The sequence below is a fragment of the Athene cunicularia genome (genome assembly GCF_003259725.1).
Source record: "Athene cunicularia isolate RWA chromosome Z unlocalized genomic scaffold, athCun1 chrZ_part1, whole genome shotgun sequence".
Classification (NCBI taxonomy): domain Eukaryota; kingdom Metazoa; phylum Chordata; class Aves; order Strigiformes; family Strigidae; genus Athene; species Athene cunicularia.
In genome coordinates, this window is record NW_020799142.1 from 13,373,359 (window position 1) to 13,398,463 (window position 25,105).

At 35.7% G+C, this 25,105-nt stretch overlaps 1 protein-coding gene across 3 annotated transcripts in view; it reads left to right on the forward strand.

Annotated features, from left to right (window-relative positions):
• The first annotated feature begins 365 nt into the window (after nucleotides 1-365).
• Nucleotides 366-25,105, forward strand: part of ADAMTS6 (ADAM metallopeptidase with thrombospondin type 1 motif 6) — a 150,793-nt gene continuing 126,053 nt past the window's right edge. For all 3 annotated transcript variants that reach the window (XR_003400093.1, XM_026865742.1, XM_026865743.1), the window contains exons 1-6: nucleotides 366-782; nucleotides 1,534-1,898; nucleotides 9,418-9,586; nucleotides 14,842-15,059; nucleotides 15,580-15,663; nucleotides 16,159-16,304. Coding sequence is in view for 2 of the 3 variants with exons in the window: in XM_026865742.1 (XP_026721543.1) it covers nucleotides 686-782; nucleotides 1,534-1,898; nucleotides 9,418-9,586; nucleotides 14,842-15,059; nucleotides 15,580-15,663; nucleotides 16,159-16,304 (1,079 nt within the window). In the remaining variant the exon portion in view is untranslated. The remainder of the gene's footprint in view (nucleotides 783-1,533; nucleotides 1,899-9,417; nucleotides 9,587-14,841; nucleotides 15,060-15,579; nucleotides 15,664-16,158; nucleotides 16,305-25,105) is intronic.

The window sequence follows — 25,105 nt, forward strand, 5'->3', positions numbered from 1 at the left end:
GATAGCTGTACTCTGGATTTTTTCCCAGGTTCTCCCTTTGTCTACCAGTGTATTTGGTCTAGTTATTCACTGCTGAAATCAATGAGTGCATAGCATTGATTAGAGCTGGAACAAGTCTGAACAGAGCATTTGAGCAACAAGAAACCTTATTTTTATGAATCCTTATGCCTGTTTAACATAAAGCCGACATGTGAGTCTTAAGCTGTATGGATCTGCTCTTCACGGTTAATAGTAATTCCTGGGTTTTGTAAGGTTGTGACCTTGGACCATAAAGGTGATAATGGCTGAATGTTATTTCAAAATGTTACATTGCATATTCACTATGATGGGTTTTGAGGTATAGATCTGGTTTAGTAGAAAGAATTTGCCTTGACTCATTTTCTTTTGTTTTTCAGGAAAAGAAATGGAGCAAGTTCAGTAACTATCCAGTCTAACGTCTTAATGATATCTTAAGGAATCTTACAAATACTTGTTTTGAATTGAGAAAATGACTGCAGATATAGAAGAAAGTACAGGTTGTTGGAAAAGAATACCTGTGAAAAAGTGGAACATTCAATAGTTAATTTGGAAGTACTTTAAAGTAAATATACCTGTTATGGTGCGATTCTGGAGTGGAGTTAACTCTATAGCACACAGGTAGCTCTCCAAGGAGGGGGAAAAAAAAAGCTTTCTGTTTTTCTAAATTATGGAAATTTTTTGGAAGACGTGGACATGGATTTTGAGCCTAGTCATGGTTTCATCAGAATTTCACAGTGACAACAGGCTTTCATATAGTTCTCAAGGTAGGGGTCTGACCTCTGTAGCTGACAAGAAACATCTATTTTTGCATTGCATTTGAGTAATATTTTCTAAACCACATTCATATAATTTATGAAATCGTATGGGTTCTGCTCTTAGTTTTGTCATGATTCATTGTCATGGAAGTTTAAATACAACAAATGTGGTTAAATTTTTTGTTTTAATTTCTTTCAGTCTGCTTTTAAACTGTAGGAAAGCCTTGAAAATTAAGTCAGTACTTAATAATAGTTTAGAGACTTGCCATTACAACATTAATATGTTTTTAGATTAGGAAGTAAGGATCTAATCTATAGGTTTTAAATGAAATGAAGAACCGTTTGCATGGTTTTACAATATAATACTTTTTATTACTTATGTTTTTATTCTTGCAGGTGGATATAATAGCTTTTTTTTTTTAATAGTATCACTGGGCAGAATGTGTCCTTAGGTTAGAATTTAGCCCTGAATCCTTACGTATTTTCAGCAAGTAGAAAAAGATATGTAGTTAAAAACTTTTGTGTTTCTGGTGACATCACATTAATAGGAAACCAAACATATTTTCTTGACTTAGAAAGAGAAGAACGTTTTGTTTTGTTTAGTAAAACACTATATCTTGCATTTACCTGAAAATTTTACTCGCGAGGGTGTTGAGATTTAAAGTATGGTTTATGTTTATACTACTACTTGTTGTTTGCTGTTATATTTTCTTCTCTTCTATGCCCACTCCCTGGACTGTCTTATCTTCTGATTACAAAGAGGAATTCCTGTCTTACCTTGAACACTACCAACTAACAATCCCAATAAGGGTTGATCAAAATGGAGCCTTCCTCAGCTTTACTGTGAAAAATGCTAAACACTCAAGAAGAAGGAGGAGCACAGATCCTTATGACCAAGAACTGGCAACATCTAAATTATTTTTTAAACTTTCTGCCTATGGAAAGCACTTTCATTTAAACCTGACTCTCAACACAGATTTGGTGTCCAGACATTTTACAGTAGAATACTGGGGGAAAGATGGACCGCAATGGAAGCATGATTTTTTAGACCACTGTCATTACACAGGATATTTGCAAGACCAACACAGTACAACTAAGGTGGCCTTAAGCAACTGCAATGGTCTGGTAAGTGCCCATTATGTGTTCTAGTATAATAGTGTGCTTCTCCCTTTTAAAGTACAGAAGAAGAACTTAATTGGCATATCTTTCATTTTTTTGAGTCCCTGCGGCAAGCAAGCAGACAGGAAGGTGCAGAAAAATCCCTAAAACCTGATCTGGGTCCTGGGGAAAAGTAGTCATCAGTTTTTCAAGCTTAATTGTAAGTACTGAGACCCAATGCTGTAGTCCTTTAGCAGGCAACGTTTTTCAGTGTTATAGTGTCTGCACTAGGGCTGCAAGATTAGGTCTGTGCTGAGATCTTTACAGGTTGTAAAAATGTTGCAAACTCAAGGGCAGGAGGGTGGGGGGAAAAAGGAAACAGTGGATCCTTTAGGATGCTGAACCTTTACAGAGAGACATTGAACTGAACACCTACTTGCCTTTGAGAATACTTGTTGTAGAAGTCATTGTTGCTATAAATTCAAAAAATGGAGATAAAAGTAGATCCTTTGCAAGTACCAGCATCAGAAAGTAATTATTTACCCTTTTTGTAGAAATGTTTGGTTTAAATTATAAGCAGTTACATTTAAAAGTGAGATTAGAAACTCTCATCTATTCTCATCTCTTTTACTGTTGATCTCATGATCACAGAACAGTAGTACTTGAATGGGAAAAGCTCCTTTTATTCCCAACAGAAATTAGAAAACAAATGCAAAAAAATTAAAATAAAAAGTAAAAGGCTGTGACTAGGAAATATTAAATCAAGAGCCCATAATTTCTCAAATATATATATATGTACACATATTACAGTTAATCATTCAGTTTTGAATTATAGTAGAACACTGGTCAGCCTTCTTGTTAGGAATAGATGGTTGTAACTAATCGCTAAGGAAAAAAAAAATTACACAGACTTGCTAAACTATTTCCTATTTCTCCTTGGAAGTGCTACTGAATAATGCATCTTGGGATGCTATTTACAAACTGAAGTCAGCTGCTTCAGACCTGGGTACATTGCATTATACCCAGATACTTTGTGATATCCTTGACACAGTCTAGGTTAACGTTTTGAGGTACTCTTGAGGAAAAAGAATTTAGTGAGGGTTTCCAGGGCTAAGTGAACACTTTAAGAGAAATGTAGTTAAAATGGTGTTCCATTGTGTGTGGTATCACAGTTTAGTTAATGCAGACTTGTAGTGGGTAGGTCTGAATTTAGTACAATTTAACTTTGGTTTTGCGGTTCTTGTATAGTAACTTTTTTGTCACAGTTGTTTAAGCTCTTAAGCTAATATATTCAATCATTTTGGTTTTGAGTGCTTTTCAGCTAAAAATACTGTAGAGACAAAATCCCTGCTTTCAGGACTCCTTTAAAAGAGACATAGAGGCTCTTTCAATCTCCAGAGTTTCTGCCACACACAGAGTGGTTGGCCCCCTTGGAGCCTACAGTCAGTGCTGTGGTGCTCCCATTACAGTTCCTGTCTGACCTTGGCTAAGGAGTGAGCCAAGAACGCCAGTTCTTGCCTTAGCTGATCCTTGCTTTGCTTTCATGTTAGGAAAACAAGAGAGGAATCAGGAAAAATTCGGTGTTTTCCTGACAGCTTTGGGCATGTCTCACTCCTCATGGCACTTCTTTTCTTCAAAGAATTTAGCAGCATGTAAGGTTTCATGGTGAAGCTGAATCTTTCTTTTGCTTCTGTGTCTTACATGCTGAAGTGACATTTAGCCCTCCTGTTGCTGCGTGTTTTCCCTCTGCCCTCAGCCTTGCTGTTTTGCTGGAGTGAAGCTGCCTGTTGTTCTGTGGTTCTAGGTGTCAGTATGGTAACTTAGTGTTTGTAAGTAAACTTTAGTGTGGAGTGCTTTGCAGTGAAATGGTCATCTTCAGTGCTTTTAGTTGTCATGAGCTCTTACATTTTTCTTCCAGGTATTAAGGCAGCCTTAATCCAGTCTATGGGCCTACCATAACTGCACTCGAGTTCTTCATGGTCATACCTCTTTTTTGGGACTGAAGTGTTAGGTGTCCACTGCATCTCCTAGAAAGGCTCAGCCACAAGCATATGAGGCCACTGTTTTCTCCAGAAGCAGCAGTAGGGATGACACAAGGCTCTCTCTCAGGGAGGCAGAAGTCCTGCAGAGGGGTGCAGCAGTAGACTCGACTCAGTATCATCCTCTACTGTACAGAAACTCCTCTGTCTTCTAGGGCAGGGCTCTCCGGAGCACCGAGTATGGGAGTTACCACTCCATTCAGACAAATTCATCACAGAGTTATTTAAAAATGATGATTCCTACTGATGAATATTTTGTTATACAGCTGCTGCTTAGAACATATTTAATAAAGCAATTGGCAATGAATACAGTATTACTTCTTTTAGAATTAGTGATAGTTCAGAACGTGTTGTGCCTAAGGCATTTATATATCCCAGTCTATTGCTCTGTAAGAGACTGCCAGTCACATTCTGCATAGTCCTTGATTAACATCTGACTCAAAGCTAGTCATTTTAAATTTAACTCTAAAACAGGTAGTAATCTTTAACAGGGAATGTTGTTCACAAACCAAATTTAAGCATTCCATTTATTCCATTTGTCCTGTTAGGCTTCAGTATTGCCAAATGAGTCAAATTTCTTTCCCATAGTGAACGTTTTGAGTTACTTTGAGTTGTTCTATTTAGTTTTTCAGGGTGTGTAGGTAACACAGGATATAGGATTTTGAAGAATACTTGTAGTAAGTATCTAAGATGAGTTCTAGTGCAAGGAGAGCTTTCTCATGGTTTCATTATAATAAAAGTGACGAGCAGTCAGTTAATTTCCTTGCCACTGTTTCCCATTGCAGCCCCTCTCTCTATGTTTCTTATTACCAAGTGTCCCAGAATTACAAGGTGCTACTTACTGAAGTTTCATTCCAGCAGTTTCCATCTGCTGGGCCCCGATTATCTATAAATTGTCTGAAGTTATGAGGAGAGATCTATAATCCAATGAGTCATGTGAGGCAATTGAAGGTCTTGTCCAGCAGGCTTGCTGGCTTCCAAATTCTTATTTACTGTAGTGGATGGATTTTGTGGATGGAATGCAGGTTTGGCTTTCTCCTGAGAGAGCCTGCAACGAGCAGCATTTTGGGGCCTTTGGATGTTGGGTGGAAGGCAACAAGGCTGAGACATTGCCTAGGCTGAGTTATACAGAAAGAGAGAAAGAGAGAGAGAGAGAGAAAGAGAGAGAGAGAGAAAGAGAGAGAGAGAGAAAGAGAGAGAGAGAGAAAGAGAGAGAGAGAGAAAGAGAGAGAGAGAGAAAGAGAGAGAAAGAGAAAGAGAGAGAAAGAGAGAGAGAAAGAGAGAGAGAAAGCTGAAGAGAGAACAACTTCACCTCAAGGGAAATTTTCTAATTCTGATGGAAGCAAGTCTTAATGAAGAAAAGTTTTGGGCCTCATAGTACTGGAATTAAGCAGAAACCAAACTTTTTGTCGTCTGACCCACCTCTGTCTTCTGCCAGGTGTCAAAGCTCTTAACTGAGTTCTCAAACAAGTTTTCCACAGTAGTGGATTTTCTTATTTTGAGCTGAAAAGCCAAGTAGTGGGAAATACTTGAAAATATGTAGAAGGTGTTTGTTTGGAAAACAGATGAGAGGTTAAATCACATTTTGAGGCTACTGTGGTTCCAAGGAAATGTTTAATGTAAAAGGCCAAGTATGTCCATGGTGTGTGAAGTTCTATGCACTAACATTTGTGCTGGGTAGCACAGATGTCTCCAAACAGAAATTATAAAGAAAGCATAAGAAGTAGGCTATGGCTAAAAGCATGACCTTACTTCATTAAGGGAAGAATTATTTTGCTGGAAGATTTAATGTTTTTCCATGTATTCCTGAATTCATATATGTATAAATTATTCATATTCTTAAAATAGGTCATTTGAAAATGGTTCTACCGTAAAGAATGCATCTACTTTTATAGATTATAAATTGCTTGTAGTATGGTATATTTGAATCATATGTAAAATAATGTTTCATTTATAAAATAATTTACAAAGATCAGAAATGACAGCGAAGAGGATTTAGTGTTCTATATCAATGTCTTTGGAGCTCTCTTTAGTACTAATATGTATTTGCAGTATAGACTTAGTATTCAGAAAATTGTATGTAATCTGACCCTGTCCTAGTTTTAAGGTGGCTTGTTAGATTCCGCGATGTACAGTCTCAGCACAGATCACTTTTTTTCATCTTTAAGAACACAGTAAGCTAATGTGATTTTTTTTTCCTCAGTCATAAAAACACACTAAAGCTGTAGTCATACTGGACAACATTGACACATTTCAAGTTTCCATTACTACAACTTTATATTAAAAATGGATAAAGCATAAAGTCTAGAAAGGTTTAAGGCTTGGAGAAATTGTAAAGGCATGCACTTTTATTTGTCCTCCATAATTCAGGTTGCTTCTGTGACTGATGGGCATCCCCCATCTGAAGGAGGTTAGGGCCCCAGCTGGACAGCCTGACAGAAAAAGATTCCTTTTCTCAAATTCAGGGGAACTCCATGTGGATTCACAGATTCGTCTGAGCATGTCAAACTGCTGGATCCAGATCTTATGTATGTTAGCAGGAGTTGGCAGTCTGTAGTGGGATTGGATAACACAGGACCTCGAACAATCTGTTTTAGATAATAATCTTGGGAATGTTTCTTGTAGTAACCTACTTGGGTCATTCGGCTTGTTTTTTAAACTCGTGGTGTTTTGTCAAAACCTTTTGCCGGTCATTCTTATGTCTTAATGATATTTCTTATGCTTTGGAGCAGAAGTTCAATTTACAAACTGTTAAAATATAACAGCAAAACTAAAAAAAAAAAAAAAAAAGTAATTCCTTTAATGCTTTAAAAGAGCATTATTTCATTATCCATTTTCAACTGAAATTGTGTTTTGCTCAAATAGATTAAACCCAGGGTTTAGAACGTTGGTTTGGATATGATAGCATTATTCCCACTATTTATTAATCAGGCATTGCTGAATGTCTATACAATGGAAGCATCTCTAGCCACATGAATTTTCTAAACTCATAATTGGAATAAATGCTGGTTGTCACTGACATAGGTACTTTTTATGTACAGAATTCAGAGTGCTTCTTAAAAATCAGTTACTGTGATCAACAAGGCCACTTGCATCAGTTTAATATTGGAAGAACAGTTTTGTTTGCAAGTGAAATTAGTATGTTAGGTTTAAAATGTATATGCTAGGCTTATGTGAAGGCCATACGCAGGGCAAGTGTGTTTCCACTGTTTATGAAATCACTTGCCTAGCTGCAGCAACTGGCTGCATACATGTTCTGACTACCTGGTGATAGGTTTAAGTTAAAATTCATTTGCAGTTCCTCAACTAAATGCTATTAAAATATCTTTTCTTAAAGCACCATAGTGTTTGGGCAGATGAGATCAGATGTCAGTTAGGCATAGGAAAAATCAGTGATACTCTCCTAAACTTTTTCACTGCTGGTACCTGAAGGAACACAGTTTGCAGCCATTCATAATAGTTTTTATGTATTTGCTCCTGCAACTATAAAAATTGTATAGAGAATTAATGCTGCAATTAACTGTTGTTTGTGGCATCTGAATTGACTCACTCTTACTGAAGTCATCGTGCTGCTTAAAACTATGAGTTTCAGTATTTGATATAAATGTTTCATTCATGCTTAGACTTGTTAACCTGACTGGACTTGAGTATAGACATGAAGGGTGTGTGTTCTGGGGTAATCAGATTTAGGTTAAGATCTGCTCATGTTGCAGAGACAGAGCCACAGGCTGGATGGTACCTTGGTCTCCTCAGGCTTGGCATGAAGCAGACAGCCTGATGGTGTTGGCTAGAACCACTCTGCAGGACTCTCTTCCTGTGGGAACATAATACCAGAGCTTATAATGGCTCAGGATTCACTTGAACCCAGATGTCTGACATCCAGACTGGATGTAGTCCAGACTGTCAAGGTTCTTTCTGCACATCTGGCAAACCCAGTTACAATTTGGTTTATAATTTCAATGCTATTTAAGCAGCAGTGTACCAGCAAATGATTTATTTTCTAGTAAAATCTTGGACTCCAAGTAACAAGAAGGCATTGTGAAAGGAATTTGATACCAGTATCTTCCAGGTGAATATAGACCCTGATGTTACCTTCTTGAGTAAATTATTGAGTTCATAATGAAAAATACCACTGAAGAGGAACACTTACTGTTACAATCACTATGTAAGGAATGTGTAACTGAAAACTGCAGTGTGTTCATACATGGATTTTCAAAATTTATAATAGGGTTATATTTGGAAAACGCTGTTCTTTTTGATGTGTTATACAGGATTTTTTATTTTGTAAGTTTTATGTTGTTACTAAAATCTTGCTATTCCGGGAGTAAAGAACAGCAGTTATTTGATGTACAAAACAGCAGCAGAATGAGAGCTTTGACCAAGAGTACAATGGCAAGCCCTGATCTTAGCAACAGCTTTAGGATATTTAGAGCAGTTATGGAACAAGTGATCTTAAGTGATCTCAAGGCTGATCAGAGGTCTCACTGGAGGACAAAATAACACCTTAAACTCATTCATAGTACTTGTTTTACAGATCGAAGGTGTGCTAGAAAGTTGTGGTTCATCAAATCAGGATATGAATGCAGAAGTTCCTGTTTCCAGTCTCCTACCTGATGGCTAGCTCTTTCTACTGGTGTAGAAAATTCATAAATTCAGAATTTTCTAGATATGGATACCATAATTTTTTATTTAGCAAATATAGGTCTAGGAGTCTGTCAGGGCTTATTCCCCAATATTTCCATATCTAAAAGGATCCCCAAATTGAATTTTCTACTAAAGTTCAGTTTTAGTTGATGAAGGTTTTGGAAATTTCATAGTTGGCCTGTAATCTCCCGTGTCTTCCATAAACCACTTCATTTTTGGAAAAAGCTGAATTCACAAATGTGAAAGCTATGATAGTAGTATATCTACTCATCTGCACTGCAGTATGAGGGGAAAAAATGTTCATTTTTTGTAGAGAATGAGGTCTAGTGCACATGTTCATTTTTTGTAGAGAATGAGGTCTAGTGCACAGTCTGCAACAACTTGGATTTGCCAGATTTGTGGCAAGATCTTTCAAGGAGTAAAAGCTTTGTAGGTAGTTAATCCTATGCTAATAATTTGATTTTTAATAACTAGCTCAGTTTTGGAATTAAGCATCTGGATGCAAAATGCTGAATCGTTTCCCTGAATATATGTTCTAAAATTAATCCTTCATGACATTTTAGGTTGATGCAGTATGTGGCTTTAAGGATCTACCAGTATTGGCATCATAGAGGGATATTGGTCTTACGAGCAAGGCCATTTTGTCTTGGCGTCACTTTTAATGGATATGAATCATGTAGTTTTAGAACATCTCTGTGGAGAGATTGTCATATACTGAGAATATCTCCTCCTTTCTTACCACATCCACCAGTTGTGGATTTCTTCAGAGATAAATGGTAGTCAAATGTTTTTTTAAAGTTAAGCTTTTTAATAGGAGTTTTATATTGTCTCTTGCAAGTTTTTGTTTTCTTTTCTTGTTTAAGCATGGAGTCATTGCTACAGAAGATGAAGAGTATTTTATTGAGCCTTTAAGGAATACAACAGAAGATTCTAGTAACTTTAATTATGAGAATGGTCATCCTCATGTAATATACAAAAAATCTACTATGCACCAGCAGCATCTCTATGATCACAGTCACTGTGGAGTCTCAGGTAAATGAGTATGACTGTCATTCCTTCAAAAAAAATTATAACTTAAGATGTATTTTAAAACCTTGCTTGGTTCACAGTGGAGAATGTAGCAATGGGAATCCTCCTTTTGGGTGATGTGGTGTGCCCTGTTGAAATGTAGTTTTGCTTTTTTTTCAGATTCAGATTGAGAGTATACTGTCTTTCAAAGACTCAGACAGAGGGAGTAGGGCTAGTTTTATGCCTGTGTTGTGTACAGTGGTAGTAATGAGCACTGGCTTCCCCAAAATGTGTTATAAATGTACTTCATTTCCCAACTGGAAAGCATGATTAAGTGACTTAAGTATAGCTCAATGTTTAGTAAGTGCTCTACGTCATTTGAGGATGATTGTATTATGATTAGTAATACATTTGGAACTGGAGTCCACATCTTTCTTGTTTTGATACTGGCTTTTACCAGTAGTTGAATATGTGATTTACAGGTACCTTATGGGAAAAACTATATCCTTTTGATTGAGGGATATTTTCCTTGTAAAGCAGTTTTAACTTCCACAAGTACACTTTTCAGGTATTCTTTGATGTGATTTTTCACTTGCTTAAACTTGAGACTGAAAACTGACTTCTTGAAGACAGCATGGACTAAATCTGACAAATTATGTTAAAGCACTAAAACAATGGATTTTTTTACATAGTAGGAAAATGTTCTAATCTTGTTATTTGTTGATATCTCAGAAATATAATAGCTTTTTCTTAAAAGTTCAGTCCTGTACAGTTGTATTGCATGAGATTCAGTGCACAGAGCAGGCTAACAAATACTAATATTAAAATAAGGTACCATCACTGTTCATTGATATAACTTATTTCAGCTTCTTTTGGAGGTTGTAACTTTTACTGGCACCAGCTGACTAACCTTACAGTACAGGTTGTCTACAAAAGCCTGTGCTTTGGAGACAGTTGTCCTGTAGTGTTTCAGTTAACTGTGTTTAGGGAATGTCAGACTTCATGTATGTAATTTATGTCTTAGTTTGGAAGCATTATTCCACCTACATGCTTCCAATATTGAAAAACAAATTTTCTATTAATTCCTGCTAACTCATTGTGAAATAAGAATACTGATATATGTTCATTTTGTAGGGTAAGCTGTCACTTAAGCCTCTTGAAATAAGTGAAAGGATTATGAAATGTAGGGTGATGCAATTTTTGTCATTATTATATCCCTAGAAAAAGAATGGATATTGGCCTTTGACCGATGTTACCTTTTAGATTAATGCTTAGGAAGTCATTCTCCTCCAAGTGAGGAAGAAGCAGTGGCAGCTAGTTTGGTTAGATTGCATTCAGTCGTTCTGGCGGTATCTGTCATATGGATCATAGGTTAATGCATTTTGTGTGCATTTTTTGAGATGTGCAGATCTTTAGCATTTATTTCTTTGCATATTTGATGCTGCCTTTGTTTTCTGAAGCTCCTGTGCATTTCCTGAGATTTCATGCCTGTCACATACCGAAGTCCTTAATTATTAAAATACCAAAGCACTGCCTTTTACGAGCCTGAGACTACTATCATGCTCATTCATCTCAGTTTCTCCTTTCTGTGTTGTTACATATGCTACTTCCAGTCCATGAAAATGTCTGAAAAAATCTGCTCTCCCCCAAAACTGCAAGGTCTTACATTTCCAGACGGCGTGCTGTTTTAATGTTCTCCTAAAGGGTACCAAAGTTTTAAACTTGTTTTCTGAGCACTGTTGCAGCTTTATCCCAAAGTGACATGGCATCCAAAACATCCCCAGAATATATAAAAATTAAAATCAAATATTAATTTTCAGTTTCACAGCTTTCAGACCCTGGGACTAAAGCCAAGTTTACAGTAATTTTGGGGGCATTTGACTGATTTTGGAAGTTTTGAGCAGTCTAGTTTTGTGTGTTAAAATGCAGTTGTAACAAACCTGTAGCTGCCTTTTAGCAGTGTATAATTTCTTTTGTCAGGAGACCGAGTTTAGCTTTACCTTCCGAACAGTTTTGCCAGTATAGAATTCTGGGAAGAGTTCGCTGATGTAGCTGTGCTACTATTCAAGATCTGGCAAGTTCCCCCTACTGTAACCTAAGCCTAAATTTGCTGTCTACCTGTTCTATATCAGCGAATTGGTCAAGAATTTGAAGTGTTGGTAGAGTCAAGGGGAGTGTTATTTCTGACCTTTCTGAGAAAAATTGCAGTAATTGGTATTAAATGGGGTGATAGAAATTTGGTGAAAGGATGATTGGAATTGGTTGCGATGGGCAAGTGATGGACCACTTCATAGTAGGTAGCAGAATTATGGTGGATAATACAAAAGAACTGGTGAGGCAAGGAGATTCAGGTAAGAACATGGGATAGATTTTAAAAACCTAAATTAGATTGTAAGCAGTTAGATATAAGAATGTTTAAAAAATAAAAAATGTTAAATTACTGTTTCATGCATGTATCATCACAGAGTTAACTATGCTTTATTAAATATAGTTGAAATCATTAAGGCCTTGGTTAGGAGTTGACCACTGTCAAATTCCAATTGCTTCAATTGGATTTAAGACCACTCAGTTATCTTGCAGAATGCTGTTTTTGGATAGGATTGAGAAACAGCAAAAGCTGACATGTGAAAGTTGCAGAGTGGCAGATTATTTAGGAGTAGCTCTACTATATGCTGCCTTATGTGATGGTTTTACTCGTGCCAGACATCACAATCAGTGTATCTAAAATGAAAAAATGCTTGTATGTACATTAAATGATGATGTTAAAATAGTAAGAAAAAACCAACACATAATGCTTCACTTAAAAATATACTCATAGTTGCATATTACATTAAGTAGACTTCTGTTGTGTTTTGAGATCATCTTCTGTTTGTGCTTTCTCCTCTCTCTCCACCTTAACCTCTACCTATGCTCTTTACAGGACTGACTTAGGAAAAATTTGGTACCATATTTGTGAACTCCATGTCTACACGTTTTGACTTCTTTTCAGTTGCTGTTTAAAACCTGATTCCTTGTTTTTGTAATTGTTATTTTGGTGTTCATTGCAGTATTTTTCTGTGGGTTTTTTCTTCCCTTTTTTTGTGTTTGTTTTTTTTAGTGATGTTTGTTTTTTGGTGTGGGGTTATTTTTGTTTTTTTTTTTACTTTCCAATAGCTGTGTTTGATGTTAGTGAGGTTTAATTTTTTAATTTCTAATCTAGGAATATGGTGGGAAAATGGCATAATTTGCCACAGAACTAATTTTGTTACATATACTGTAGACTTTTATTGACATGTTTTAGCTTTTTAAAGAAAATTCAGTCCGCATTATTTAGTGGTTTTAATGTAAAACAGCGTAAGCATTGATACATCCTGGGGTGTGAGGCTAAGTACTCAGAATTATTTCAAGCTTTCCCATTACTTTGAGACCAGCTGAAGCCTAAGCTTCTCATCTGATAAGAAAAGGAGAAATGTTTGGGTTTGTTAACTCCTGAGACCTTTGTTTGAAAGACACTATCAATATGAGTCCAAAATAGTATTTTCTGTTTTTCTGTGAAAGTTTTCTGCATGAGCTCATCAATTGTCAGATGTTTAGAATAGACTTGCATCTTTGAGTGAAAAATTATGGCGGAATGTGGAAGCAGTATTGTATTTCTAAAGTACTTATAGCACTCTTAAGAGCATCAGATTGTCCCCATTTGTTATTTGTAAATTAAAAGTGTATTTAAAAAAATTTTAGTATGGAAGCTGTCAGAAAAAGTTGCAGGCATTTCTAAATCACTGCTTAAATGACATAAAGTCTTTGAAAGTTTAAAGCAACTTTGAATTTCCTACAATAGAGATGAAATACAGGAAGAAGCTTAGTATTCATTATAGCATCCTGAACAGGCTTTAATACTTGATAGTTTATACCCATTGCAGAACGAGGACAATTTTGTTACCAACATTGTTTCAACTACCAGGATTATTTTCATTTTTTGACTTTTCTAAAATATGCACCTTTTAAAGCCAACATTGTGGCCTCAAATTATGAAACAACACAACAGTGGGAATGCTGAAGCTTTGTATGCCCGATTTTGACCTGAGCATACATTCTTTGTGGTGTAGTTACTGCTCTTTGGATATAGTGTGCTTAGTTAAATTGCGTGAATCATTTCCTTCTCATGGAACATACAGGTCCTATCTCAATTCGTCTTAGCTGAACCCCTTTTAGTACAGGTAAGGATGCATCTCAGAAATTGCTCACTTGAGCAGCCCTTTTCAGACAATTACAAGTGTATCAAACTGTTAAGTCTTGTGTTTATGCATAACTAGCAAGAATACATAAAATATTTTGAAATCCTTTGTAGGTAAAACCAGATTAGTAATATACTTTGATAAACTTTAGTTTGAGATCTGTGTGGGCCTTTGTGGAACACACAAAAATGACAGTTTTGAAAGGAAGGGCATGTTCAATTTTGTCCTGAGGGCAGGAAGTCAAATTCAAAGTAAGTTTGTAGTGTTTGTTTTGCTGAATATTATAGCTGTTTGGATTTTTAATAATCAGTCTCTTGCATGCAAGAAATATTTTTTCTGTATATTTATATGAAACAAGTACAAGAATCAACATATTTGAATTAAAATTAGTGTTAAAAATAACTATAGCAATTACCCCATGTCAGGCCATTTTACACTTCCCATTATAGTTAATTCACGTTGGAGGGCAAGTTGTAGCAGAAGGAGTAGATAAAACATAATCTGTTAGATTTCTGAAGAGAAAGTGAATTTATTTGGCCCTGAAACTATATGTAAGCATAATTTTCTAATAATTACAGGATTGTCTAATAATTATTCCTTCATAGGAAGGAAAAAGCTTTTCTGGTACCTTATCAGTGTGTTTAATTCCTTAGTATATTTTTATACTTTTTATGTTAATTTTTCATTTTTGGTTTCCAGTATTTTTTCTCCAAACGTTATGTCTGCTTTGTTCTTATCCTTAAAATTCTGAAGTGTGCTTATGGTTAATTATAATTAAGTTTTAGAATTAACATAGAAGTGCAGAGTCAGATCTGTTAAGAAAAGGTTGGTGATTTATTGTTCTAAGTCAAGTTAAGGAGAGTTGAGAATAATAGAACTCAAACTTGGTTTTCCACTATATAAGGTATTTTAAAACCAAGATAAAAAAATTAGATTTTTTTTTTTTTTCCTCAAGAAAGACTTCTTTTTAGCAACTTGAAGATGGTAATCACAACATAAAATAACTGCGTTTGAATGAGTTTTACTAGTGACCCCTCTGAAGCATTTAATTATTTTGGTTCCTAGAAGACCTCACAAGAAGCAGTAAACCTTGGTGGATGAGTGATGCATCTGCTTTTCCAACTTCACTTCCAGTTAATGACACATTAAGTAGTCATAATCGACAGAAGAGATCAGTAAGCCTTGAACGATTTGTGGAAACACTGGTAGTAGCAGACAAAATGATGGTGGGATACCATGGTCGCAAAGACATTGAACACTACATTTTGAGTGTAATGAATATTGTAAGTTTCATCCCTCTCTGTATTCGTATCAGTATGCATGTACTGAAGTGATAAAGCAACTGTATTTATTTATTGGCATGAATAATGCTTTAAAATATGCATCAACTTGCAGGAATTAATGGTTGAAATATGGCAATTGTTAGAAACATGGGAAAAATGCAGCACTGTTTCTGTGAAGAAGTAAACTGTGATCACTTTTAATTGTCTTTAATTTTAAATTCATATGATTATACATAGATTATACAGTTCTATTCTGTTCAAGTCTACTGTCTAAGTGCTCCTTACGCTGGATGAATTTTGAAACAAGGTATAAACAGTTTTGGTTGCAAAGTGTGACCCAAGAAGTTTGTTTTACTGAATGGTCATTTTTTTGGCCCCAAAATAACTCTTATTCAGGTGATAATGATAATTATCATTGTGAAATTACATTGAGTGAGGAAATAGGTTATTTTTAACCATTTAGGAATCAAGTGGTATTTCTTGTCTGACTTTGTGCCTTTTCTTATTTTCTGGAGGTCAGGTTGCCAAACTTTATCGTGATTCCAGTCTAGGAAACGTTGTGAATATTATAGTGACACGTTTAATTGTTCTCACTGAAGATCAGGTAAGAGCTGTTGTGCTAAGCTTCATATCCCTGAAGTACAAGTTACATTATTGTGTAATATAGATTACATTTAATTATTGCTTGAAATGAAATGGCTGCATCTGAGTACAAAACATATCTTGTAATCTTTCACTACTTTAATCAAGATGAAACAGTTCAAAGGAGTATTCCTCATGTATCATCTCAAAGATACCTTTTCTTCAGGTGAATATTAATACACCTTTGGGGATTTCACTTTTATTTTTAGATCTATCTTTTGATATTCTGATTTTTTTGTATTGACATAATCAGTTAAAGTTGTAGCAGGAGGAATGCCTGTTCAGTAATACACAGCTGAACTTGGGGTCAGATTTTACTGAGATAAAATCTGGCAAGAAGAGTTTATTCCTAGAAACCACTGCTTCTAATTATAGTCCCATTTTAGTTTTCAGAAGGCTTAACAACTGACCTTAGTAATTTGTTTGGAACATTTCTGGTATGCATGTTGTATTGCAGCCAAACTTGGAGATAAACCACCATGCAGACAAGTCCCTCGATAGCTTCTGTAAGTGGCAGAAATCCATTCTCTCTCACCAAAGTGATGGAAACACCATTCCAGAAAATGGGATTGCCCACCATGATAATGCGGTTCTTATTACTAGGTATGGTCATTATAAGTATTGTGTTTATTATATTTTATTTCTGTAGCTTTCTTGTTCTTACCTTATACATATATGTATAGGCTAGTTGTAAAGTAATGTAATTGATAGGTAGTCATAAGAGGAGGAAAATTACTAGATGTCTTGTCTTAAGTGTATCAGACTATTAAACTATTAAAAAGACGAAGAATTTGGAAAAGTAAGATCTGCAAATTACTTGCTTCTGCCATTGTTTTCACTTCATAATTGCCAGTGCAAAGTATTTCCGTAGAACAGATGGATCCTGTTGAACATTCCTAAGGTTATGGAGAAAAAAACAGTATGGAAAATTTTTTAACCATATATCGTGGTTTTTGTTAAGAATTTTAAGCCAGGACCCCCACTACTGTAATAGTATTTCTGCTGAAAACCAGGTTCTTGCATATTCAGACAATATGAGAATTTGCTATGTAGCTGTTTTGATTTATTACGGTTAGTTAAGATGAGAACTGACAGTTCTAATGGTAGTTTCAAAGTCTGCATCTGTGCCCATTTGTTTGCTTCTATTCCAATGTTACTGTGATAAATACAACAAAGCTTGCACTGTAGTCTTGCAGTCCTGATAAATGTATTCCTGTTTGCCCTTTGCAGTTACTTGTAGGCAACTGTACTTAATAGGAGATCAGTTTACCTGTTGTTTAAGGACACTATTTTTTCTTTTCTGTTTTGTTTAAATAGCAGCAGGTGCGGCAGCACTAATTTGGATTAGGGTCTTTTTATTACAGTTTCTGCTTTTCAGGACAAATGTTGTACTGCTTTGTATGTGACCAATTAGTGGAATCATTGTGCTTGCTGCAGAAAAGTTTAAAGTAGTGATTAAAATAATAGATGTCATCTTGAATTTTATGTAAAAGATGTAAAAGAGACTGTGTTTTTTAGGATGGGGGGTTTTGTTGGTTTTGTTTTATGTAGGGAACAATTATTATTGAGAGGAAAGAAAAGCTAATTAATCACTTGCATGTGTTTTTGCATTTATATTTCAAATCTAATTGATATGTGGTCATTAATACTACATAATAATAATTAGAATTATTAAATGCCCAAGTGCTTTAGAGAGCTGTTATAGTCCAAGAAGTTTAAAAAAAATATTTGTCATTAATAACAATAATTTGAATGAAATATAAAATAAAATACAGTTACATTCTAAGATTTTGATTTTTCACAAAGGCCTTCCTTCTCAATTTTTTACATACAAATAATTCCTTCACTCTGGCTACTCATGTGAAATTAAGTACATCTTTACAGCTGTGATACACATCAAGCTTTTACTGGTATAGTTTAGGCAGTGAGTGAAAACCTATAATCCACAGGTGGTATGATTGTGTCTGTTGAAGCCACCCAGTATATATATATCAGGTGTGTTGGCAACACTATATTTTTGCTGTTATGGCTGAATAAATGGATGTTTTCTTAGTGTTATTCTGGCACTGCAAAGCACAGTTGTTTATTTTCTTTCACTGTTTGCAGTAATAAGACATACTAAAGCCCAATTCTGTACTGGCTTCCCTATTTTGGTAGTATGGTTCCCACCACAGTTGTGAACAGTTTGGTGTTCCTGATGAAGGCTTCAGTGAGTATTAACTTGCAGGCCTTTAACTGCAAAAGGAGCAAGTTTTCAGAGAATATGAATAATACCCATTGAAAATTAAGGTTTTTTCAGCAAGAAGTAATTAAGGACTTATTCATCATTATGGGGGCTTAGTAACTGTAAAAAGTGCTGCAGAGTTTCTTTAGAACTCATGTATACTGTCTTTTAAAAAGGACACAAGAGTTATTTTCTGAGTTCACTTCTAAGAAGTTTACAATTCTAAGTATATACCTATATTTTAAATCAACGAAGTGCCATAGTATAGTATCTGCAGGCTAGCAACACCCACCTTTATAAAGCATTGCTGAACTTTTAAGTTCAGTTACATATGCTTATATGCTTTCATGATAGAATGCTTGTATTCATTTATCTACTATACTAATTGTTATTTTGAAAGATAATCCCAAAGGCTACAGTAATCAATTTGATTGTATCAATCAGGCTTTTACTGAAAATGCTAGCTATCGTGGCTCTTACTAATAAAATGCATCAGTATATGTGAAGGATGAATTTTTCTTTTTTTAGGTTGGGATAAGTGAATATAAATTTATATTAATATAAACATGTAAATCCATTAACTTTAAATAACTATAAATGAAGTACTAAAACGATAACAGGATTATTCTCATTATGTTTAGGATATCTCATCTGGTGAACCAGAGTTAGTTCATTATATGTGAATGAGAAGGGTACAGCTACAGTGGTTTAAACTCCTAATATGTTGGAGAGGTCTTTAATAACCTCTTCTGCCTGAAGGAATTTGAACATATACTACTAAAGATTAAGTTATTTTTTTAGTGACTATAATAGTGTTTTGAAAGCAGTTTCCTGAATCTGTCTCACTGATGCTGCTCTGCTTTGTATGGAGTAATTACATTTTCAATAAAATTTGACACTGGAACTATTTTTGGTTATTGTACATATTACTATTTTATGGAAAGTAAGAAAGTTTCAGTTCAATGAATAGTTTTTTGTTGATCAAACGCAAATTTTTCAGTGATTGATGTATTTGAAAAGGTTACCTAGTCCTAGCTGAGTATTTAAGCTCGCAACTACAACAGTCTTTTCAGATAAAGTTGTTAAGAAAAGGAGTCGCTATCTTCATTTGTGCAAACATGTGTTGGTTTGTCTCGGAAACAGATGGCCTTTTTCCATGATACTTTCAAAGATGTCATGCTGTGACCTGGTCTAAAAAACAGTACTAAAGGTGCTGATTCCATAGGGATACCTGCTTGACCAACGTAGACAGATTCGGTACCCTAAACTAGCTCTATGTTAAAACCAGGTAACCTTGCTGGCATGGAGGTATGCCAAGCTAATATAATAAGTCCCATGGAGACATTACCATGCCTACCAAGTGACTGGTCTTTGGACAAGAGCCGACCTGGGCTGAGTATGCCTGGTGTATGGGCTTCTCTGTTGTGGTCCTGCAGGCACCCTGAAGTCTGCAGAGCACCTTTTTTTTTGTTTTGTTTTTGTGGGGTTTTTGTGGGTTTTTTTTTGTTTGTTTGTTTGTTTGTTTTTTTTCCTAAGTGGGTAGGGGTTTGCAGAAAAGTTCTTAGCTGATAATAAAAAATAAGGCAGGTAAGAAACTGGTCCAAGTAAGAGTCTGATTCCCAATCAGGAGAGCAAAATTGTGGTGAAGGGAGTATGGTATTACTTGCACAAATATTACAGCAAAAATAATGTGCATTCTCAACTCGTTGTGGTGACTGTTGACTGGTTTAGCTTCTTTAATGCTGCCAGACATTATGCTGTAGGAATAAAAATGGCAATTAGCAGGAACACTTCCTGGTACTGTTGTTAGGAGAAGCATCTTCCTTCAGTTTCACTGGGGAGCTTTTGAGCATCCTTGGTAAGAATTAGATACCTTCTTATAATGGGAACCCAAGGGAGGGTAATAGGCATTACACAGAGGGCTTATTACAGAATCTTGGGATATTGGGTAACTTTGTGTAACAAGAATAGCAATTACCCAGAATGCTGATAATAATTTTCTATGTGTTACTATGCTTTTGACTTCTTTATTCATTTATGGAATTTTTGCTTGTATGTTCTGACTCTTAAGTTAAGCACTTAATGTTATTCTAAGATAAGGCTATGACTGAATTATTGTTCTAAAAACAGTGAGACGTTTTCTTTTTGTGTAGTGCTCACTCTTTAAAATTTCACCTAGATTTTTTTTCTGTTGGAGACTATATTTAAGGCTCAGAACTTAGTACTTTATCCTGTAATTGTCCAAATTGGATTCTTGGTGGCAGGTGAACAGTAAAATAGTAAGCAGTCAGATTTTAATTATGATGTTGATTAGTAGTGTAATGCTATTAAGACAATGTCTTCTTTTTTCTACGAAATGACTTTGTCAAAGTGACCTAGCAATTCCTTAAACTTATTTCATATTACAAATTAATAAAAGTAGGAGGAAAAACTTGTATGATTCTCTTATCTCAAGTCTTTTGGTAGACGAAAAGCAGTCTTTGCATTTTGTTCCTGTATTCCTGCATGATAGATGTGATAATCTCACTTTTTAACCCAATGATGGGTTTTCAGGTTTGTCATTTTAAGACTCGATGTAAGTTTTGAGAGTATCTGTATATTCTCCCTTATGCATCCCAGCCCTAGTGGGATGCATTCAAAAACTCGTTGTCGAAGTTAGTTCTTGTTTACTTGATGATTTTTTTTTTTAACCTTTATTGGTAGCCTGCTTCCTCTTCTTGTTTCTTCAGAAACTGTCGAGTCTCCAGAGTTTACCTTTAAAACCACGAAACTTGAGAAGTCACAATGTACACTATGATGTAGTTACTTATTTTTGAAGAACACTTAAGCCCGCTTCCCTTGCATTTCAATCAGTTGCTTCTTTCTCATGATTTTATAGATTATAAAGTACGAATTACGGAATTCCTCAAAAATACCTTGGTTAACTTGCAAGCATATACATTATGAACAAAAAGTATTCCTTGTCCTGTGCACCTGCACAGAATGGTAAGGAACAGAGTTGCATTCTAGGTTACACTTTGTAGCAGGAGTGGCGGGCAAGATGACAGTATTTGAAAAAAATGCCTCTTTTTCCTTTTATTTTCCACCCTACAAGTTCTCTAGTACTACATTTCTGTATAGCTCAAGATGGTTAGTTAGATTTGTCCAGGTACTAAATAGCTGTTTTTCCAAATGATGTGTGACTGACTCTAAACTTTGCAGCAACAGACTTTTCTTGCTGGAAGATCCAGAGGTATTAATTTCTCTTGTGGTATGTCAGTAGATTGAGTATAAGGCATACCAAACAGCCCATAGAGAGAAAAATTTCAGGGGGAAGTTGAGATGTCCCTGTGTGTGTATCTCTAAAGGGGCAGAACATGGTCTTTGAGATACAAACGTTTTAAACAGAGAAACATTTGAAACCTTGCTCACTTAAAGAGATATTACTTCTCAGAGGTTGTTGTATGAAATGTGATCTGTTGGTAGCATCACATAGCAAGTGTTTCATGCTTTTTAGAAGAAGACACACTATACTTGACAAAAACATTAAGATCTCTTTGATGCAGCTACAGTGTTTTTATAGGAACATAAGTGTTTCCATGCAAAAAGCCTCATGAAGTTTTAATTTTGAGGCTGTAAACCTGCATCCTTCCCTGGCCCCTGCCCCTGTACACTGTTAGAGATGAACTTCTGAAATTAATGACTTTATCTTGAAATACAAAAATCTTTTCTTTGGATTGGAGTCCACTTGATTTAGTTTTTTGAGTGATTTACTGCTTTAGCAAGAATTTATTCCACGGCCCCACTGAACTAACATATTCTGGAGGAACCTTTATTTGCTTGAGTAAAGAATCAGGGCCATGGAATTTTTTTGTTGATTAAGCCAAATACACCTTGATTTGGAGATTAGACTGGTGTCGGTAAAAATGTTCAGTACCACAGATGGTATAATTTTCCTGTTTCTTTGGATTTTAAATGGGCTTGCAGATGTTAATTTTTGTGAGACAGTGAATGAGGTCCCTCTTAATACAGACTCTTGTATCTTTGCCAGGTACCACTGTACTTATAATTCGGTAAGTGTATCTCTAAGCGGTGTGGTATGGCTGCTGTTAGCATTAACCCCAGTATTAATATGCAACATGTCTCTAGCAACACTACTGAAGACCATATGGGGGGCATTAGCATTATTACACAATTGGATTTTTCAAATCTTTCAAGGAGAGAAGTTTTACAGAATTCGTTTATGCTTATTGTATATGTACAGCTTCATAATGCTTCAGTTAGTAGTTCCATCATTCATGTGCCCTCCTGGACAGGGTATACTCTCATTTGTCTGAGGTATGCATCCCCTGCCAGCTTTTCTAAGGGGACAGAAGGTATATGTATATGGCAGAAATCCTGAACTCCTGTAAATTTTGTGGTTCATAATCTAAAGAACTGCAATGTTTCTGGCATTGCTGTAGATACTCAAGAGGGGCAAATTTTCTTGTTTCATTTTGATATGTGTGTAGGGCTGACAGCAATCATGCTTTCTTTTTTTTTTTTTTAATAAGATTAAGGGTGTTTAAAGCAGCGGGGGATGATTTGTTAGTTGCATTGTCCCAATACCAGTTCTAAAAGGAAACTTATTTTATGGACACAGCTGCCCTTTTGCATGTCAATTGCTTATAGGTTAATAATGTTACTTGTTACTACAAAATAAAAGTATGTTTCCCCATCAGGTTCTCTACTAGTTAAGGCATTTGGGAAAGAGGTAGGGCCAGCCAGGGCTCTGCACATTCCTTTCCTCTTGCAGGTCCAAGATTGTTATGCTTCTTTACTGAGGCTCTTTTCCACTTTTTTCTGGGCTTCTTAACTTGTTGCAAAGATTTATTTTCTGTACGGGGCACTCTCACATTGCTCTAGAAATTGTTCTAGCAATTTCCTAGCCTTGTCCAATAAATCTGGACATCCAAAGCGATTCTGTTCCCATGAAGCCCTGTCTCTGTGATTCTCCTCTTATTCCATTAATGAGAAAGGCTCCAATTTCAAGAAGTAATTCTGATGTCAGTTGTATCCATTTGCTTCTTTCTTCTTTGTCTCTTAGTGAATTAAGTGGTTTTCACCCTTGTTTTTTATGCCACCTTTGAACTTGTTCTACTGGAGTTCCTTGCAGGGAATTTAAGCCCCTGATAGGAGGCTGGTTTTTCTTTGTTGATTTTTGTGAAAAAATTTTAAGATTGTCCATTGGCTTAGTGTCCTGGAGACAATGTGTTTAAGGTTACTCCTCTGAGAGAAAGGGTTGAAAAGCTGAGATGTCTGTGTTGTCCTTAATGTCTGTCCCTGCAGATACTAAACATTCGAGGAGCCCACTTTCCAAATAATAACACTAAGTTCTTCATGCCTCTTTGTTTTCAGGGAATTAAAGAAGTGTTAGTGAGAGATTTATCTGCCCATTCAAAATGATGCATTTGGAAAAGAAACAAACTTGAAATGTACTAGGACTCTGCTACAGCAGGTTGAGGAAAGGAAGGTATTTGATGTTGTTTGCATGGTGCTTTGCATACTTAGGAATATTTGTACCAGGGTTTCTATACATAGCATGTTCCATACACTCCTTTTTAGAGATCTGCACTGACAGAATCAGTATGTTGCTAAATACAGCACTGGTACCACAGTTCTTCTGTTCTTACTCTTGTGTCAGAAACAGTTTGTGGAGTCTTCACTAGTAAGGTTTATTCTTTGGAATGACTACCCTAAGATTGACAAATGAGAAGTTGTGACTGAGAGATGCAGTATGACAACTGTAAACTATTACAGCAATACAAGGTCTCTGTGTGTAGATGATCTGCTTTAGATATATGTGGGTCTAGAGCCATGTTCCAAGTTTGAAAGCACTGCATGTCCAGTGGGGGGGAGAACATTTACAAAGGTTTCAGTGGAGAATTCCTGCTTATTGATTTTCTGTATGTCTTTTTGTGAGCTGAGAGGCAGTAGGCTGTGAAATGGTGGTGGAAAATAAAATTAGATAACATGGGCATTAGAGTAAAATATGAAACAATTGGAAATTAATAAAATCAATTGTCATAATACGTCATACCCTTTTATATGACAGTTACACATTGACTTGTTGCGTGGGTTTTTTGTTCCCCCACACCACATTAACAGAATAAGGCCTGAAATGTTCAGTTTTCCACTCTTGGCTGTGAATTTTTGGGGGTTTTGGGGGAAGTAGGTTAGTGTAAATTGTATCTTTAAAATTTATTCCTTGATTTTGTATTTGAAGGGAATCAAATAGAATCTGTGGGTTTTGAGGGAACTCACATGGAACAATAAAGTAGCTAGTATGTGAATCTGAAAAAGGGCTTATTGCATGGCAAATACCAACCAACAGGTGATTTGCAGCAAATTAACAAGCATACTGTGTGAGTGGAATCTTTTCTAATCAATAAAAATGCTGTTATTTTTAATTTCTGACGCCATTAGTTGATTCTTAGTTTACAGTTGTTTAGTTAGAAGATGTGTATACTGATCGAGTTTATAAAATTTGGGGCTGGAAGGGTGGAAGGGTGGAAAAGGAATAAGATATACCCAGAGTTTGCCTAATCCATTCCAGATGAGCAAAATGTGTTCAAAATGTGTTTTATGTAATACCAAATCCAGAAGAGTGACTGGTGTCATGGAGTAAAACTCAGACTTTCATGCTCTAACTGGAGACTTCAAGTCTGAAAGCTGTTCTTTTTTTCTTTTTTTTTTTTTTTTAAGAGATTGATTGCAATACTTAGTATAAAAAAGATTAATTACTAAAAGATAAAGACTAAAAAGATAATTAACATTCTCCTATCTCAGTTGAAGAAATTTTGTTTGTAATCCCACAGACATCTCTTAAAATGTGCTCACTGAGTGGAACTGGTTACACACCTAATGGTTTCCTGAACTGGAAAACTTGAGAATGTCTACCAGCACACAGTGTGGGCAGTGCAACTCCTTACTGCCCCCAGTTAAAGTCTGTCTCTAAATGAGGCAATGAAACCTTCAGCAATTAAAAATTCATTGGGGTAAATCCATAAAATATCAAACTACATTTGGTGTTCATAGTAATGGTATATTAATGCCTGTTGTAGTTTACAAGTAAAACTTTTCCTTTTACACAGTAGACTTCCTACCAAAGAAAAAAAATCAATGAAAAATACTTCTGTATGCTTTATTCCCCCCCCCCCCC